This window comes from Hyperolius riggenbachi, chromosome 4, assembly GCF_040937935.1.
Source record: "Hyperolius riggenbachi isolate aHypRig1 chromosome 4, aHypRig1.pri, whole genome shotgun sequence".
NCBI lineage: Eukaryota > Metazoa > Chordata > Amphibia > Anura > Hyperoliidae > Hyperolius > Hyperolius riggenbachi.
In genome coordinates, this window is record NC_090649.1 from 298,520,766 (window position 1) to 298,541,577 (window position 20,812).

Below are 20,812 nucleotides of genomic sequence, written 5' to 3' on the forward strand. Positions count from 1 at the left end.
TAAATGACACATTTTTGATTTTTTTTACACACAATTGTCCATTTACAGAGAGATTTCTCCCACCCAGCATGGGTATGTGTAAAAATACACCACAAAACACATTATACTACTTCTCCTGAGTATGGCGATACCACATGTGTGACACTTTTTTGCAGCCTAGGTGCGCTAAGGGGCCCAACGTCCTATTCACAGGTCATTTTGAGGCATTTGTTTTCTAGACTACTCCTCACGGTTTAGGGCCCCTAAAATGCCAGGGCACTATAGGAATCCCACAAGTGACCCCATTTTAGAAAGAAGACACCCCAAGGTATTCCGTTAGGGGTATGGTGAGTTCATAGAAGATTTTATTTTTTGTCACGAGTTAGTGAAAAATGACACTTTGTGAAAAAAACAATAAAAATCCAATTTCCGCTAACTTTTGACAAAAAATAAAATCTTCTATGAACTCATCATACACCTAACAGAATACCTTGGGGTGTCTTCTTTCTAAAATGGGGTCACTTGTGGGGTTCCTATACTGCCCTGGCATTTTACAGGCCCAAAACTGTGAGTAGTCTGGAAACCAAATTTCTCAAAATGACTGTTCAGGGGTATAAGCATCTGCAAATTTTGATGACAGGTGGTCTATGAGGGGGAAAATTTTGTGGAACTGGTCATAAGCAGGGTGGCCTCTTAGATGACAGGATGTTTTGGGCCTGATCTGATGGATAGGAGTGCTAGGGGGGTGACAGGAGGTGATTGATGGGTGTCTCAGGGGGCGGTTAGAGGGGAAAATAGATGCAATCAATGCACTGGGGAGGTGATCGGAAGGGGGTCTGAGGGGGATCTGAGGGTTTGGCCGAGTGATCAGGAGCCCACACAGGGCAAATTAGGGCCTGATCTGATGGGTAGGTGTGCTAGGGGGTGACAGGAGGTGATTGATGGGTGTCTCAAGGTGTGATTAGAGCGGGGAAATAGATGCAAGCAATGCACTAGCGAGGTGATCAGGGCAATCTGAGCGTGTAGGCGGGTGATTGGGTGCCCGCAAGGGGCAGATTAGGGTCTAATCTGATGGGTAACCGTGACAGGTGGTGATAGGGGGTGATTGATGGGTAATTAGTGGGTGTTTAGAGGAGAGAAGAGATGTAAACACTGCACTTGGGAGGTGATCTGATGTCGGATCTGCGGGCGATCTATTGATGTGGGTGGGTGATCAGATTGCCCGCAAGGGGCAGGTTAGGGGCTGATTGATGGGTGGCAGTGACAGGGGGTGATTGATGGGTGGCAGTGACAGGGGGTGATTGATAGGTGATTGACAGGTGATCAGTGGGTTATTACAGGGAATAACAGATGTAAATATTGCACTGGCGAATTGATAAGGGGGGGTCTGAGGGCAATCTGAGCGTGTGGGCGGGTGATTGGGTGCCCGCAAGGGGCAGATTAGGGTCTAATCTGATGGGTAACAGTGACAGGTGGTGATAGGGGGTGATTGATGGGTAATTAGTGGGTGTTTAGAGGAGAGAAGAGATGTATACACTGCACATGGGAGGTGATCTGATGTCGGATCTGCGGGCGATCTATTGGTGTGGGTGGGTGATCAGATTGCCCGCAAGGGGCAGGTTAGGGGCTGATTGATTGGTGGCAGTGACAGGGGGTGATTGATGGGTGGCAGTGACAGGGGGTGATTGATAGGTGATTGACAGGTGATCAGTGGGTTATTACAGGGAATAACAGATGTAAATATTGCACTGGCGAATTGATAAGGGGGGGTCTGAGGGCAATCTGAGCGTGTGGGTGGGTGATTGGGTGCCCGCAAGGGGTAGATTAGGGTCTAATCTGATGGGTAACAGTGACAGGTGGTGATAGGGGGTGATTGATGGGTGATTGATGGGTAATTAGTGGGTGTTTAGAGGAGAGAAGAGATGTAAACACTGCACTTGGGAGGTGATCTGATGTCGGATCTGCGGGCGATCTATTGGTGTGGGTGGGTGATCAGATTGCCCGCAAGGGGCAGGTTAGGGGCTGATTGATGGGTAGCAGTGACAGGGGGTGATTGACGGGTGATTGACGGGTGATTGATGGGTGATTGACAGGTGATTGACAGGTGATCAGGGGGGATAGATGCATACAGTACACGGGGGGGGGGTCTGGGGGGGAGGGGGGTCTGGGGAGAATCTGAGGGGTGGGGGGTGATCAGGAGGGGGCAGTGGGCAGGGGGGGGGATAAAAAAAAAATAGCGTTGACAGATAGTGACAGGAAGTGATTGATGGGTGATTAGGGGGGTGACTGGGTGCAAACAGTGGTCTGGGGGGTGGGCAGGGGGGGGTCTGAGGGGTGCTCTGGGCGATCAGGGGGCAGGGGGGGGGGGAATCAGTGTGCTTGGGTGCAGACTAGGGTGGCTGCAGCCTGCCCTGGTGGTCCCTCGGACACTGGGACCACCAGGGCAGGAGGCAGCCAGTATAATAGGCTTTGTATACATTACAAAGACTATTATACATATGTGCAGCGGCGATCCGGGTGCTAGTAACCCGCCGGCGCTTCCGAACGGCCGGCGGGTTACTACGAGCGGTGGGCGGAGCGAGTCCCCAGCGGCTGATCGCGTCACGAATGACGCGATCGCCGCATAGCCACTCCCGCAGCCGCCTCCGCCGATGGGCGTATTGCGGTCGTTTGGGCCCGGACTTTGCCGCCGCCCATCGGCTGGGGGCGGTCCTCAAGTGGTTAATATGTTTAGATGTATAGCATTATAATAAAATGTGTTATGTTTTTTTAATCCATACCAGTAACATCTCTTAGGGACACTGAAGCAAAAAAATAAAAAAAATAAATGTGTAGTACGGATAATTCATAGAACATTAGTAGCAAAGAAAAGAGTCTCATATTTTTATTTTCAGTTGTAAAGGTTTTTTTTTAATACCATTGCATCATTCTCTGATATTTGTACTTTACAAACTACACTCTGTATTTTAAACTATGAAACAGAGCACAGCTAATGACCCTTTGAACTTTCCTGCAGTAAAACATTCAACAAACAAGAAACAGCAAGAGATAGGTTGAGAAAAGTGTTTCAGAAAACATCACTGTAGCTGACCAAGCTTGGTTGGAGAGCTCAGAAGCTCTTTTGCATAGATAACAACTGAAGTTTATTAACTCTTCCTGTGCAGGAAACAATATGAGACTCATATCTGTGCTACTTATGTTCTATTTCTTAGCTGAACTTTACATACAAATCATTATATCATAAGTTTATTTTCACTTCTGATTCCCTTCAAGTGTAATTAACGTCTATTGACTTCTGAATGAATGTCAATAATCTGATTTCCAAAAACATATTTGTGTGCCTGGAATTGCTGGTTTGGCTGCTGTGTTCAAAGACCATCACATGGTGTAAAATAAAGCTATTCATTTCCATACCCTTCATGAGACATGTTTTCAGGTACAGCCACATAAAGCATGAAATAGATTAGAGCGCATTTCCCTCAACTTCTGAAAATACCTATTACAGTGGAGCTATTATATTACACAATATCCTAAGAGCTTTAAGCAGCCATGGCTTAAGCAGTCAATCCTGGCAGTCAATCCTGGCATCTTTAACTCAATTCAAGGATTTGGCTTTCAAGGCAAGATCAAAGGAACAGAGCATAGATTTGGATTGCAGTGAAGTCTCGAAATAAGCTTTAGACAAAGATGTGTGGTTTAATCTACTCCTAAACTGATAAGCTTTTTAAACGTATTGTTTTAGGATGATGTATTTCCTTCACTGGTCACATTGTAAAAAAGTAGACATTGCGTGAGTTACTGACTGCATTACTGGTCTATAGGCAAGGAAACCCATTAGAGTTTCTCTACTTCTGCTGACCAGAAAACAGTAAAAATATTATGATTAATAAAATAAGATCAGATTAGTTCAAATATGTGTCAAACTTGGTCACATAAGTGGCCAAAGTCTAAAACACAGCCTAAGCGGTGGGCCAAATTGTTTATTATGGGTCTACATTCATTGAACAATCTCAAGATTAAACCAGAAGCACTGTCACTGGTCAGAGGCGTAGCTGTGGGTGGGCAAGGGGGGACACATGTCCCCGGCATAGCACTGTAAGGGGGCACAGAGCATGGCCACCACACTCACAAGTGAGTGAGAGGCAGCTCGCTGGCTGCCCAAAGTGCTCCTGCTTCTCTCCCTCCCTCTGTGGAGGAGTGCAGAAGTGTAACCAGCTGTAGAACAAGGGGGGCACAGCTGGCTTACAATAGGGGGTACATCTGGCTATTTAAATGAGGGGAAGGGAGGCATATCTGGCTATCTAAAGGGTAACACGGTACAATACTCTACTGCTATCCTGTGCTGTATAATTAATTCCATAAATGTGCTCTCAGCAAACTGGAAGTTGCATTTGTATTATATGAGGCCTAGACAGATGGGTGATGGGGTGGTTGCTCCAAACAGCTGTTTCATGTAAGAACAAGAGGTTTTGAATCAGGATGATACCATTTATTGGCTAACTTAAAAGAATAAGAGTAAGCAAGCTTTCAGCTGTATAGCCTTCGTCGGATTTCAATCCTGTTAGCTCGCTTACTCTTATTCTTTTAAATTAGCCAATAAATGGTCTCATCCTGATTCAAAACTTCTTGCTTTTACTGATGGCTAACATGGTACAATACCCTATTGCAACTTCATGTAAGAAGAACGCTTGCAGTTTTGGAATGTTGAACTGGGAAGGCAAACACGCTGTGCTTTTATATGCATGGCCTTTTATATGCTCACCCTAAAAACATCTAAAGTATGTAACTGCGGAGAGCTCCCACACTTCACTGACATACATGCTTCCTCCACACACTACCGGTTCCACCAATTACCGATATTATCCTCTGAGTTGTAAGATAGGGTCAATGAAGTGCAAAACTTGGTAATAAGTAAGCTGTATGCATCACCAGAGCTGAATCAACAAAGACTGTGTATGATCCTTTAGCAGCGACGGCACAGGGGACTTAGTATGATTGCCACTGGTAATTTCACTGCTCCGGTTCAACTGCCCTCTTAGCTGCACTGCCAACTAGCAGTTCAACTGTGGTCATTCTCTCTGGCATCAGCCACTCTACCCAGCCACAAGTGTCTCTTTGGCGGGAAGCGACATGCACTCGTAGCTCAGGAAACAGTTCCATGGCTGCAGCCAATCAGGAGTGCTCATTGCAGTTGCGGGACATGACCCCACCTATGCGTTATGTCTGCCCCTTTGCAAGCTTTTTCAGGGTGTGATAATCACATGTAGATAAGTGATGCCACAAAAATAACATTTTTGACACACTTACCACTTTTGTGAAAGTGGATTGTATTTTTTTCATGTTGTATCCTTAAAGGGAACCAGAAACGTTGGGAGGAAAGGTTTTATACATACCTGGGGCTTCCTCCAGCCCCATAAGCCTCGATCGCTCCCACACCGCCGACCTGCGCTTCCTCTGTCCGCCGGTACTGGGTCCCGTCACTTCCACCAGTCGGCCAGTTGGTGGGCAGACGCGACCAATATTCCGCATCACAGGGGCTCCCTCCTTAGCCTTACGTGTGCCATGTGTAAGGATATGGAGGGAGCCCCTGTTCATGCCGAAATTTGGCCGCGTCCGCCGGAAGTGACGGGACCCGGTACCGGCAATACAGGAAGTGGAGGACGGCGGCATGGGAGCGATCCAGGTTTATGGAGCTGGAGGAAGCCCCACATATGTATAAAAGTTTCTCTATTTTTTACCTAGCTTCCTCTCTGGTTCCCTTTAACCTCCCTGGCGGTAACCCTGAGCTTTGCTCAGGCTAGCCACAGAGAGCTCAATGCAGAGTAATGGCGTGCAGCAGGCATTTTTACTCACCTCCCAGGAGATCCAGACACAGGCAGCCAATCTTCTTCCTCTCCACCAAGGCTCTGAATCACCCTGGTAAGATAGCTGTCACCTGGCCTTTTGGCGGCATGATTTTTTCCTGGTTTTAGGGTCTGAAATGTTCAGAAAAGACCCTAAAATATGAAAATAATCATACCGCCTTGGAGGTTAAGTGAAAACCTGTTTTTTATGTTGACAACATTTCTACATAGTGTTCATTCCATATAACTGACCATTTCCAAAATATTTTGAAACATTTTTTTTAGCACCCAGTGTCAGCACCAGTAACATAAAAATATTAACCAGCTCCTTCTCAAACACTGTAGTGTAAGGGCTCTCTTTTATTTCCTGTAGTCATTTACTTGAGGTGGTTTATGAGAACAGGAGTCTGGATTTGTACATAAACATGAAAATACAGACTACTATGATACCTAATGTGAGAGGGACACGGAAGCTGAAAATGGTTTTCCGAATATTTTTGGAATCATGAAGTATAGAGAAGTCCTGAGTAGATAAAAATTAACATCTAACCCAAAGAAAGTCATGCAGCATTAATGTTTTATCATTATTCCATAGTTCTTATGTTTGTGCTGTACACTTCAGGTGGCAAGCTGTGTGAATTCTCAAGGTATACAAGTACTAAACAAAATTATGCCACTACTCTACACATTATTTATTAATTTTACATTTTTATTGCCATTAATTCTTAAATTAGATTCTGAAACCCAAATTATCACTTAACGTTCCACAACTGTGTTTTATCTCTCGTATACTTTATCTAATATCCTGATCTCCGCTTAATCTGCAAGTTTTTACTATGTACCTAAAACTAAACAAATAAATGTACTTCTTAGGCTAGATATTTATGCTGCATATTATACTTTCATGAAGCTGTGCAAAGACTATCTTGCAGGATTTAAAGTAAAAGCTTTTTACTAAGTACAATAATTCTAAAGCATGTTTGAATAAATACAGTCTCCAAATGAGCATGAAATTGCTTCTTCCTGTACGACGAAGCATAACTTTTATTTTCCTTTTTTACTACTACTTTAGTGTGGTATAACCAGTTCAAGATTGCTTGCACTTACTATCCGTGATAGTGCACTCTGCAATTTACTGAATAATTTTTCATCCTGTATATAAATTCTGTATAAATGTGTATATGAATGTGTACTGACATTCCAGCTCAAATATTCAGCAGAAATGCCTGCTTTGAAAGGCCCGGGGCATAACAAAAATTCACAAAATACATGTAAATGTCAAGTATAGATATTCTCTGTTTAAATTACTTTATATGGGAGGCCGAGGTGAGGGAAAATTCACCCTGTATGGGAACTTCTTTGCACCAGGGTGGTGAACGCCAGTAATTCAGTTGGCAGCTGTAAATATATCATTTGCCAGTTAATACAATATTGGATTAGTTCCTGCACATGTTTTTTTTTAGCTGAATGGAAATATTGGAGTAGTTTTTTTGCTCATTTCCAGAGGAAAGACAACTAATAGGGATAGCCTTTATGTTAGCTCCAGCCAGCCAAGTTGCTTCTAATCAATTATTTTCACCAATGGAGGTAACCTCTAGTGTGATTTCAGTGGACCAGTTTGAGCAAGGCAGCAGACTTATTCAACTCTCCAAGTTTTACTCACCTGGCCATGACAGAAAGCAATGTGAAAAACAATCTAGGATCACAAACCATGCAGCTAGTAAAATGGAAACTCTTCTTCTGCCTCACAAATATTGACCTTTACCTGGGTAGGATGATTAAAATAACATCCTAGAATTCTCAGGACCTGATTTATTGAAGACATGGCATCACTAAGCACCACTAAGAATCTCCAGAGAGGTTATCAAAAATGATCCCAAAAAAATTGTCTACTTGTATGTGGCACATGAAAGGAGATGCTGAAAAGTGGGCATATCAGCAGTTCTGAACTAGATCCATCATTACTCTTAGCGCCTAAGTCTCATGGAAAGGCATGCACAATTATACTGCTTATTTACTTTAGGTATCTAAAGAATAATGAAAATTTGTGTTTGCTCCTGAATGCTTCATGCTCTGCAAAACTACATATGGGGCAGGGGCATAGCCTTATCCTAAGTATTTTTGCTTAAAAGCATACCTGACATTACATGATGAGATAAGCATTAACACATATAGTAGTAGCCACAGTAAGAAATACTTTTAAGTCCCTTTCTGTTTTCCAGTACAGCAAGAGTTAAACAAACTCATTGACAGCGTTTTAAATTAATCCTGGTTTCCTAAAAAAAGTAAATATAAGCTAAAAAGCTGGTATCTGTCAGGAAAAGGGGAGGTAATAAGGTTTTTTGGCAGCAAAGTTTGAAGGGTCATTACGTCTGTATCTTTTTCAGCTTCAAAGCTTAGACTGAAGCTGTGACAGTCTGATACAATCTTAAAAAAAAGATATAAAAATCAAAGATCAATAAAAATGAGTCTCTTTTCTGTGCTACTGCCTACTAATGTTTTCTTTATCATCTGTACTACACATACAATAAATTATCTCAAAAGTTTATTTTCAATTCAGGTTTGTTTAAAAGGTGTCCTTCTTTCCCGATTTGAAAAACTGGGTTGTATAGAACTGGTCATTAGAGACGGCCCGAACGGTTCACCGGCGAACGGTTCCCGGCGAACTTCCGGGGTTCGCGATCGCGGAGAACCGCACACTTTTCCGGAAGTTAGTTCGGTTCGCCCTCATAGTGCATCATGAGGATCAACTTTGACTCTCTACATCACAGTCAGTAGGCACATTGTAGCCAATTATGCTACACTCCCTCCTGGAGCCCCCCCCCCACCCCCCATATAAAATGCAGGCAGCGTCAGGCTTTTCACTCACTTGTGTGTCTGCAGTAATTAGTGAAGGGATAGCTGCTGCAGACTCTCAGGCTCTTGTAGGCTTCTTAGCTTGCTCCTTGCTGATTCTTATTGCTAAAAAAGCACCCCTCAACAGCTCTTTTGAAAGCAAATCTTGTTGCTGTGATCTATTTTTTTTCTGTGTTTCCCACTGACACTTGTGTTGCATAGCCTGCCTTGGTAATTCCTACTGTGTGTGCCACTGCCAGGCCCAGCACTCGCCTGAAGGCAGAAAGGATGCAGCACTTGTAGAACAAGCTGGCAATAATGCTTTAGAGTGCGTTTAAGGGTGATGACACAGCACAACGGAATAAAGGTACCACTGCCAGTAATCCTTCTCCCATGTCCACGCAGACAAGGACAAGACGCTCCAGCGATCTCATGGTGATGTCGGACATGCGGACATTCTTTAGTCCAACGAGGCGCTTCCGGATCCACCCTCCACCAACACCTGGACCAGCAGGTAGCCGACTACCTGGCCTTAAGTGTGGATGTAGACACTGTGAGCAGCGATGAACCCTTGGACTACTGGGTGCGCAGGCTTGACCTGTGGCTAGAGCTGTCCCAATTTGCCATCCACCGTCTGTCTTGCCCTGCCTCAAGCGTCCTATCAGAAAGGACCTTCAGCGCAGCTGGAGGCATTGTCACTGAGAAGAGAAGTCACCTAAGTCACAAAAGTGTTCAGTACCTCACCTTTATCAAAATGAATGAGGCAGTCAGTCCCCACACACAGCATCTCTGCCTGCACGCCGTGTGACTGCCTGCCCCAAGACTAAGTCGATTGACTGCCTTCTCCGCCACCACCAACAGGGTCCAGGACTCCAGGCGGATTCCTGAATCTTTAAGGCCGCTGCTAGCAGCAGCCGCTATACTAATTTTTCTGGTGCGTTTACATGCCTGCCTAACTTTTCTGTCTGCACTGCAGCTGCAACAACAAAACAAAAGGCATGTACATGTGCCAATTCCCCTTCGTGATCATTACCTTGCCGCGGTGAAGGGGCTTGCGTATCACAATGAAGCAATGATCGCCGGCTATATGAGTGGCTGGGGGGGGGGGGGCGGGGCACACCAAAGATAATAAGGTCATCATTGTGGACAGACCAAATTTGATCAGCTGGACAGTCACTGTTCTGTCATTCAGCTACCTCAGCCCGGCGACCATATGGGCTTGAAAACCGCCATGGCCTGCACTCTTGCCATGGTACACACCAGTCCAGCACGACCGTCACAACACAAACAGCTGTTGGTGCGTTACACAGTGAGTTTGGTGTGTCAGTTTGAAGCAGTACTCTAATTACACCCCCTGATTGATGTATACGCATGCACATTTAAAGCACTTTAGGCCTGCAATTTAGTATTCAATGTGATTTCTGCCCTTAAAATGCTGCTTTGCGTCCAATCCAGATTTTTCCCCGGGACTTTTGGCATCTACCCCACTCCGCCATGCCCCCCTCCATGTGTTAGACCCCTTGAAACATCTTTTCCATCACTTTTGTGGCCAGCATAAATGTTTCTAGTTTTCAAAGTTCGCCTCCCCATTGAAGTCTATTGTGGTTCGCGAAAGTTCCCGCGAACCAAACTTTTGCGGAAGTTCACGAACGGGTTCGCGAACAGAAAATCGAAGGTTCGGGCCATCTCTACTGGTCATAGAGATTTCCTTACAACTTGAAACATCTCTGAATGTAGTTTTGACATATTATTGCATGCTTTGTGCTGTTTGGCCTTGAATACATTTATCTTGAGTACATTGCTTGAATAAATGAAGCATTTTTCGTGTTATCGTCATTTTCCGTTACTTGGCACACACAAACCTTTATTGATTTATATTTGAATGATAATTTTAAACCAAGCATAGACAAGTCGAGCTCTGCAGTGTTTAGGCCTTTGTGCATACTTGTTCTACGTTGTATTTGAGAATAGTACATTGTATTAAGTTGTTTTACATCACCCAGGTCACGGCCTCTGTATTCACCTAAATTATAATGGTTGATCAGATAATAACACACTCCCTGTGAAATTGAATTTTTCAGACTTATATGACAAGGCTGTGAAGCTGAATGAAACACTGGGCATTCAGAACAGGACTCAGGACAAGAGCTTCCAGGAGTTACAGAAGGATATTGACAAGATGATGACTGAGCTAAGGAGAAAAATGTTTAAGAATCAGGACGATGCAGCCTCCAGTGAGCTCAAGTAAGTAAAGTAATTACAAGAAAACACTCACCTACCAATCTCGATTTTCACTTTGGAGGTACATCAGTAAATCTGAGCACAAAATAAATAGCCATACTCTCAAAATAACAACTGCATTGCTTTTTCTGAGTTAGCGTAATGATGATAAACACAGAAAATAACTGTGAAAAGAGTAACATCAGATTTTCTCCCATTCACATGCATTATTTGTGTATTAGTGAAACATAACAATTACAAGACTGGGAAAATGGATAATGCTTTCTATGGAAGAAGCTTTTATTTTCTTGGGGGGGGGGGTTGACTTGACACAGGACTTCTTGCCATGGGTGACAAAAAGCCTAGAAACACCTTCGGTGTGTGTACACGTGGCAAACGACTAGTTGTTTGACTTATAACAGGCCTGATCGATTCCCGCTCGTCCCCGCCGGCGCTTCTTATCTTCCGCCGCTGGATTCGCCGATATTGTCCGCCCACGGGTATCGAGCGCGGAATCGATCCCCGCGGTTGAGCGGACGTGTCGGACATTATCAATTGAGCCATCAGCGGCTTAACTGATAAGAAACAAACTGACCGTGTATGCCCAGCATTAGGGTCAAGACTGGTAACAATGGGAATTAAAACAATTGGCTGGAGTGTCTTTTAAGATAAGTATTTATGACTACTGCAACTTTTCATGAGCCAAATGTAAAATTTGTGCAATCTGTACAGCCAGCAACAGTTGCATAAATATGACGGTTTCACTGATCTAAGCAGGTTTGGTTGTTAATGTTGACTGTAAATTCTGTCTGCAGTTCTCAAGTGTCTCTACGGGCTCTTTTCCACTAGCAGCATTTTGTGATGCGATTCCGATTGCTATCAGAGCACAAAACGCTTGGTACTCACCGTACTTAACTGGTGGAAAGCTTGTGGGCATGTTTCCATTAGTGTGATGCATTTGTGACATAATTTTACCTGATTGTAATTGACATGCCTGCTGCATTTTTCGTGCTCTTGAGCAAAGTGTGTGTACGATGCAATTTTTTCACTATTCGCCAATTTAAAATAGTTTTCAACCATTTTTTCTCCTGCTGGAAATTGCAAATGCCCTGCGAGTGCATTGTATGCCTGGTGAATTGGACAAAAATTGCAGCAGTATCGCCGTAGTGTAAAATGGGAGAAGCAAGATCAAATTGATTCGTAGAGTGATCATGATTGCGTTTGCCTATCACAGTGGAAAACCACCCTACTTGGCAGTACGATAAAAGGAGTCTGTATGTTAAAGCAGAGCTAAAGTGGAAAAAAATGTTGGCAGTTTAACTTAGCTGAGGCTCCCATGGGCAGGAGCATTTTGCACTAGTGCAGTACATAAAAACTGCTACTGCGTATGTGCAGAATGCTCCTGAGGAAACGGGCAGCCGGGGACGCCCATGCGCAGAAGCCCACAACTGGCCAAGATGGCTGTGTCGAGTCTGACAGTTTTCAGAGTGGGGATGCAGCTAAATGGAGAAGTGCAAAATGATGGCGAGGGCACAAATGGACTGCAGGGGGCTGGAAGAAGCAGGTAAATTAAACTCACAACTTAATGTAAATATAGTAAATTAATTATTTTTTGTTTATTTCTTTACTAGAAGTTAAGAAGGTTTTTAAAGTTCAGAATTGTCTTGTTAATCAGTCATCATATTTTGCTTTGTTTTTTCTTCACTGTTTCACTACAGGGCAGCACAAGGTCTTATTAATAGAGTCAAGAAGCTGTTTCAGGATCCTTATGACAAAAATAATGATTTAAATCAAGAAACATTAACCAAATTAACTCAGTTTCAAGACAAATTAGACGATGTTTCAGACATGCTCCGAGGAGCCCGAAGTAAAATTAAAGAATCTGATCACTTATCTGCAATCAACCAAAGAAATATGACTGCACTGGAGGTAATGCAAATATCAAGGATACCAAACAAATTGTCCTTATTAACATCATCTTTAACATCAAAGTTCATTTCTCAGTAGTCTTAGCATAATGTGTTGAATGCTAACGGATGACTGCAAACTGTCTTACACGTTTACCGTTCTACATGAGTATGTCCAATTACTCTTTGATGGTTTTGCCTACACAAATAAACGTGTCGGTATGTGTTTTAAAACTAATTACGCACAATCAGTGGGGGTTATTAGCTGTCACAAATATTCTTCCTTGACTGCCTGCTTTCAATTTATCCTAATTATGTACTCTTCATTATACTGTACATTAATAAACATCTAGCAAAATGACATGGAGTCAATGTAAGTGAAATGAAAATAAATGCTTAAAGACGTTGCAAAGATTTTCAAAGATTCTTTTAGTAATCACCCTAAATGGAACCTGCAAAGGATCCATGCATAGGTGTGCTTACTATTATATCCTGAAGCAGAAGTGTTACTAAGAGCAGCTGTGAATCGGACTAATCCAGCAGTCAATGATAACTGCAGTGTTCATGTACCTGGATTAAAAAAAAAAATACTTTTAGGCTAGGTTCTCAGTGGTCAGTTGCATAACACACAAGATATGATGAGTGTGAACTGCAATGTGGTCTGGACATAGACTTTAATACAAAGCCTGCAAGCAGCGAGTTAGAATAATGTGATCAGTTACAACACAGTACTATGAACAGGCCCATGGAATTGTGTGGGCAGTGAGTTGAAATTCCCTGTCCCCCACACCTATCACCTCCACCCATACTGGGACCTAGAGCACCCATGGGTGCACTGGGTGTCTGCACGGGTGGGTGCGATAGGTGTGGGGAGGACAATGGGAGCCGGTGGTGGAGCATCCACATAGGATGGAGCTCTCAGCTATACTAAGCATAGCTGAGAGCAAAGCATCAGCCTTGGGTGCTGGAGGACCATTTCCTGGCTCTGATACTTAGTATAGCTGAGAACTGCATCAGGGAGCAGTCCTGTGTGGCAGCGATCTTCAATCAAAGTTGCAAGATTAGAGGATATTGGCATGGGACAATTTCCGAGGAAATTGGCGTGGGAACTTTTTTTTTAAAGGTAAGTATTTATTGTTAAATAAGAACATTAAATTACTTTTTTTGAGGTGTTTTTGAACCCCTGGGCATCATCGCACCCACCTACTCCTGCAAGGGCTCTGGGGGATAAAGGGAGGCTTGGCTGCCCCCCATACCATGAACCATGCGGGCTGATATAGTTTAGGGTGTGAAGGCCCACATGGCCGGGACTCCACATTCTGGCAATCGCAGCCTGCAGAGGCACCGGCAACGAGATAATGAAATGAAAATGAGAGAGAACACCGAGAGCCCAATATACTCGTAGTGCAGTATGTACTGGATTGATGTGGGTGATAAGAGGCAAGTATGTAAAGTAATACTCACGAACATGGGTTACCACTAAGGCAACCACTGTAAATGCAGGTGGGGAGATTAGACCCATCCCCACTCAGGATTAAGAAGTCGCTCTCTGTAGACCTGGAAACAAGGGGTTAACACCCTTCCACCATGGGTGAACTCAAACAATGTGGAAATGAACAGAGGCGCTAAAAGGATAAAAGTAGCTAAACCTTTTTTTAAAAACGGGGGAGGCAATGGTGGACTTTCTCCCTTCAAGCAGACACAAAAAACAGGTTGATATTATATCAATAAGCACATTTATTCATATATACACTCAGCTCAGGCTAGGCTGAGACTTAGACACTTGTTGCAGTATGCTCCATCCTCTATTGCCTGATGAAGCGGGGCCACACCTGTGAAACGCGTTGCCATGACCCTTTGGAGTATATATATATATATATATATATGAAAAAATGTGCTTGTTGATATAATATCAACCTGCTTTTTGTGTCTGCTTGGAGGGGGTAAGTCCACCACTGCCTCCACCACTTTTAAAAAATGTTTTAGCTACTTTTAGCCTTTTGGCACCTCTGTTAATTTCCACATTAAAGAAACTCGGGAGGGAGGACCCCACATTTTTTTCTATTTCCCACACTCTAAACATATATAAAAATAATAAATACATGCATTTATATACATTTTGATACATTATCTGTCATTTTACTGCATTTAAGGCAGACCCAAAGCAAACATTTTTTTAATTCAAAATATTTAGTTGCACCACTCTGACATATACAAAGATAAAAAAAACACTCCTTCAAGGCTATGAGCGTTTCAGTGCATGGTTTTCACCCTTCTCTTTTCATAACTAGGGTTATACAGGTGGCAGCCATTACTTCTGAGCTTAGTAGGAGGTTTTAGATCATGAGTGTGTTTGTCATCAGCTACCCTCCCTCACAGGGGCGTCGTCTATGTTAAATTTCACACAAGCTGAGATCACCTCCCCTGTGACACCATCAGTAGCAGCCTGTGTTCTGTTTTTGTTTTTTTATCTCCTCCACCAATCTGCTGGATTATATCCCGGCAATATGAAAGGAAGGGAGGGGTTCCTCCAATAGATGTAAAATATTTTATATTTGTCATCATGCAGCTGAAAAAAAGCTGCTATTTATTATTATAAGTTAGAAAATAGATTTTATTTCTGAAATCTTGTATGTTTAAATGTTGACTTTTTCCACTAACTTTAAAAATCAATTTTCTTCAAAACTACAATGTCCTTTTGATTTTTTTTCTCTTGTGCTCACTGTTCTCCTTAAAGGGAACCTTAACTGAGAGGGATATGGATGTTTCCTTTTAAACAATACCAGTTGCTTGTCAATCCTGCTGATCTCTTTGGCTGCAGTAGTGGCTAAATCACACACTTAAAATAAGCATGCAGCTAATTCAGTCTGACTTCAGAGCACCTGATCTGCATGCTTGTTGAGGGGCTGTGGTTAAAAGTATTAGATAGACAGGATCAGCAGGAGATTCAGGCATTATGGCATTATTTTAAAAGGAAAAATACATATATTTCTCAGTTTAGGTTCCCTTTAACATACACTGCAAATGTGGTGATTCTAGCTTGTATGTGTAACGATAGGTATCATCACTCAGAGAGAATCTGATTATTGGCAATCTGCAGAATCGCCAAGAATACAGATATATAACCGATTATTGGCGATCTGCAGAATCACCGATAATACTGATATATCGCTAACCTCTGAACACCCAGCAAAAGGAACACAAGAAATACAGTAATATCACAAAAGTGTGGAAATATCCACCTCACTACAATTCCTCAGAGGTGTGGTTACCTCTGAATGGGAACCCCGTGAGTGAGATCCTCTAACCAGGCAGAGTGAGGAATCTTGACCCCTAGCAGTAATCGTCTGCTTGGGGCAGGCGTCTCGGAGAGGCAAGCCTCAGAGAAAACCCTCCAGTGGGAGACGTTCCACTGAAGGGAGGAAGGTCAGACAGGCAAGGGTTCGGCAACAGAGAAGACGGCAGCAGTACAGGAACGGAAAGCAGAAGAGTAATCGGTAATCAGGCAGAGGTCGGCAACAAGAATCAGATAGGCAGAGGTACAATAGCGTAGAGAGAGAGAGTAGTCAAGGATAGCCGGAGTCAAAACACAGATACAATATCAAATACAATCCTAACTAAGGTGTGAAATCCTTAGTATCAACACCAGGGCACTGAGCTAAGGTCTGAGCGCTAACACAAGAGTATTCACGACAGCAGACAAGGAGAAACTGAAGCCCAGCTCCTTATATGCTGAGAGTTCCTCAGCTAATCCGCCCAGAAGCCCAACCAATCAGGGACTCTCCTGATGTCAGATGACAGGAGAGTCAGCTGACCCTCCTACGTAGGAGGTAAGAGTCCTGCCTCCTTGCGCGCGCGCGTGTGACCCTCTGCCTCAGAACATCCGAGAGGCCAGGCCCCGAGTCCACATGCGCCCGCATCCCAAAATCCGCTGGCCGCATTGTGGGACCCGCTGCCGTGTTGCTAGTGGCGGCAGCGCCCGCCCTGCTCTGTGCCGGCGGTTCCGTGAGCTGAACGGAAACCGCCGGCTGGGATGCGGAGGCCGCCGCCACGCTACCCTGCGCGGCGGCGGCTCCGCTATTGTTTACAGTATGGGGGCGTTGCTATTAACTGCTTAAGTCAGCAGCCATTGGGCAAAAACACAAAAATGTTAGCTTATTTTCGCTAAAAAATCTTGAAAACAAAAATGGCATTTTTGATGTGAAAAATGTCTATGGTGAAGATTTGCAAGCACTGCTTGCAAACGATTAATTTGGCTGAAGTTTATTCGGCATGTGCACATTGTTTACCTTTAAGCTACTTTCCCACCAAGACGTTGCGTTTTAGGGGACGTTATGGTTGCATAACGTGCCCCTAACGCAACGCATGGTGGTGTTGAAGTTGGACGTCAGATTGAGCTGCGTTATGCAGCTCTCAAAGCAGCCGCTCCAGGTTAGTGATAGGAAGTCCGGATCTTTTTAAGGATTCGGATGATTTGAATCGGACCATTGAAAAGATACGGATCTTTGAACCAAATCATTTCAATCATTTTACTAGGGAAGCAGACTGGGGTTGAAATGACTAGCAGGACAGGACTTTCCCTGCACTGTACATTCTGTATGTTCCTGTTTCTTCCAGAAAGACATCCATTGTGAACCGAATCTTCATCCATTGTGAACCGAATCTTTCATTGTGATGATCCGGATGATTCGACTCGTTCATGATCCGGACAACACTACAGTCCCACCACGAGTCAGCACAGTGCAGTGAATATTAATTAACCATATTAATTACTGAGCATGTGCAAATAGTCTAACGTGGCTCAGCCCAGTATAACGTACAGCATGCAGCACTTTGTGTAAACGTGCTGCGTTACTATGTGACGCAACGTGTGCACTGTGAACAGCACATTGATTTTGCTGGCTGCTGTAACGTGGGACTTTAACGTCCCACTGTGAAACCAGCCTTAATGTATTCAGTATTTGTTTTAGTTCCAAGGTTGACACCCACTACACTGGTTTTTTATACTGAACACCTCCTAAATGCCAGTGTTTAGTCAGCTATATTACAGGGTGTAAAATGAGTGGTAGTGCCCAATTCCCTAGTGCTATATTCACCTGCTGTCCTGTGAGGTTTGCACACTGTGCAGAAGTACCACTTCTTTCCTGTTGTCTTTTTTTTTTTCTGGTACATAAACAAGCTAAGCATATGTGTAAGGGGTTTCTCAAACTTTTGCACAGTTTTGAATAATCTAAACGTTCCCTAATTTTTCCCATCATGGATTTAGTTTTGCAAGAAAAGAAATACAGAAATCTTTAATGTTACTCAAAAACATCGGTGAAGTGTAAATTAATTATAACATTGAAATAGTACTGTATAAATTGGATTTGGGTAAATGGAATATGAGTAAAAGATGACAAGCAAAAATAATTAATATTTAGCTCTCCATCAACTGTTGCTGTTTTTTTGGGAAATCCCACTGCAATCGATGCTAAAACTAAAATTGAAGCCTTTATACTTTAAACTATGTTTAATAATAAATAATATATTGCTCTTCTGATTAGGTACAATAGAACATTACGTTTTCGGACAGGGAAAAGGATTTTGTGGAAAAAAATAAAAAAAATAAATTGATGTGCTCTGTGATGCTTATGACAATAGAAAACCTTTACCTCATCTCTATTTTAATTGTAGTTTAATGCATTATCTGAGAGACGGGGATTTTCAATGTTATTTTGTTCACATTATCTTTTCTTCTGCATACCAGATGTTGTTTTCATAATCCCTGGAATCAGATTGTTGCCCTTCACACGTTAGACATTTCATTATTTATTGAGCTTGAAATTCCTCAATGCCTACCAGGTGCACTTAACAACTAGCACTGTGCACAGTGGGCATGGTTCTTCTCTTATCTACCTATCAGCAGAGGAAATCTCCAGTAATCCTCCTGGTAATGACAGTTTTGGCTGGTAAAACAGACACTTTTGGCACCAGTTTATAGTGAAAATCTACTTGCCTGACATTATATAATGGGGGAGATTCAGTGCCCTGCCACTATAATATGGTAAATCACATGTTTGACCAAAACCCCACACCTTTTTTAAACTTTTTTTCCCTACCCTTTATTACTCTATATATAATTAAATTGCTGCTTAATACAAATACTTCAATAGCCAAAACCTTTTCAAAGAAGACAGGTCACTAAATACACAGATGTCCAGCTTACTAATTCAGAAGATGTGATGATGAAATGAATAACTGATTAGGAGCCATTTCCTAATTACAGCACAGCCACATACACATTCTCTACTTATGTCACTGGGTCGGGCTGCACACACGCATGGTAGCTGTGTAGCTGGCAGGCAATACGCTGTGTTGCTATGCAGGGGGGTGTGTGACTGTGGGACGGCAAGCGGCACTTGCGTGACATCACAGCGGAGCGAGTAATAGGATCGCCCGAGGGGGGGGGGGAGGGGAATCAGCATTGCTGGGGTTATATAGATTCATCTGGTGAATAGCTCATGGGTTGGATGTCGGGGATAATCGGATGTCATGCACACGCCTGATTGTTGGCTGAGGCAACATCATCAGCCACCTCAACCAATTTTATTCAGGTGTGTGTACAAGGCTTAATTCTGCATTTTAGTATAAGCCCTCTTACCTCCAAAAAGCCCTCTTACTAAAAAAGCTTTGCTTTAAGGACCACTATCTTGAAAAATTGTAAAATACATATGTACATACAGAGTAATTATAAAAAGTACATTTCTCCCAGCGTAAAATACACTATAAATGACTTTTCTCCTATGTTGTTGTCACTTAGGGTAGGTAGTAAAAATCTAACACGTTTTGCACTTGATCATCTCCTTATGGGGGATTCTTAATATTTCTTATATTCTTTACAAAAGCATTCCCTGGAAAGTAGCTATACAGAGATAGCAGCTAGCCTTCCTACTTGTTTGCAACTAGTGAAAATTGTACCGAGCAACTTCCGTGTTTTTTAAAATAAAGAAAACCTTGAGAAACCCCTATAAGGAGAGTCAGTTTTTTATAAACTACTGTAAGTGACAGTGACATAGCTAAAACATAATTAAAAGTGTTTTTTACTTTAGGGGAAAATTTACATTTTATACACATATGCACACATATATTTAAAATTTTACAATTTTCCGTTATAGTGGTCCTTTAATGCAAATATGTCTTCCTAAAGCAAAAGGTATTTGCAATCATTCAGTTTTAGTTGAACAAAAAAACATCCCATGCCACATCACTGCTGAACATAAAAATTATCTCTCTATGCTCCTAAAGGCTAGGCATGGTCAATACGATGTAATCATTCTAAGCTGATGCTGAACTATACAAATACTGTATATTCAGCTTGGAAATAGACCAAATTCTACCTTAGTGGTATTACCCTGATACATTTTCAAGCTGAAAATTATTTGCATCTCATTGATCACCCCAACAATGAGCAAGACAAATATCCAGAACCACTGGCATACAGTGTTCCTATAGCCTATACATTTTACAGAGCCATACCAGTCCAGCATGCATACAGCTATTTCAGAGTTTATTATCCAGTGCATGCACGAAATACAGCCCTGTGATATAGGGCTTAGACTCAGTAGTACAGAGTACCCAGATAGCCCATGGTGACCCAGAGACATGAGGAAATTATAAGAGGCTCAATGAGACAAAAAAAATGATTTGGCAAGTGATGTATCATGGGAGATCTTTCTTACATAAAGCTTAATGATTGCAAATACCTTGAGGGTAGGAACACACTAGGCAGAATCACATATTTGTTTTCCATAGCTCATAGTGGAAAACTCATATGCGATTCTGCCTAGTGTGTTCCCACCCTCAGATTTAGGAAGGTAAATTTATACTTAGCATAGATTTTTTTTTAGTTAGAAGGCCTTTAGGTCTCTTTGAGCCCCTTATACTTTCTTAGTGGTTCTGGGTCACCACGAGCTATCTGGGTACTTTGCAAAGTGACACTTCAAATAGTGAAGTGGTGGTGTGTACTGCTTTTAGTACCTAGAAAGAGTC

At 42.7% G+C, this 20,812-nt stretch overlaps 1 protein-coding gene across 12 annotated transcripts in view; it reads left to right on the top strand.

Moving 5' to 3' along the window:
- The window catches only part of LAMA2 (laminin subunit alpha 2), a 1,150,433-nt gene that overhangs the window by 828,754 nt on the left and 300,867 nt on the right, over positions 1–20,812 (top strand). For all 12 annotated transcript variants that reach the window (XM_068231524.1, XM_068231529.1, XM_068231525.1 and 9 more), the window contains 2 exons: positions 10,739–10,901; positions 12,596–12,806. In XM_068231524.1, the coding sequence (XP_068087625.1) occupies positions 10,739–10,901; positions 12,596–12,806 (374 nt within the window). The remainder of the gene's footprint in view (positions 1–10,738; positions 10,902–12,595; positions 12,807–20,812) is intronic.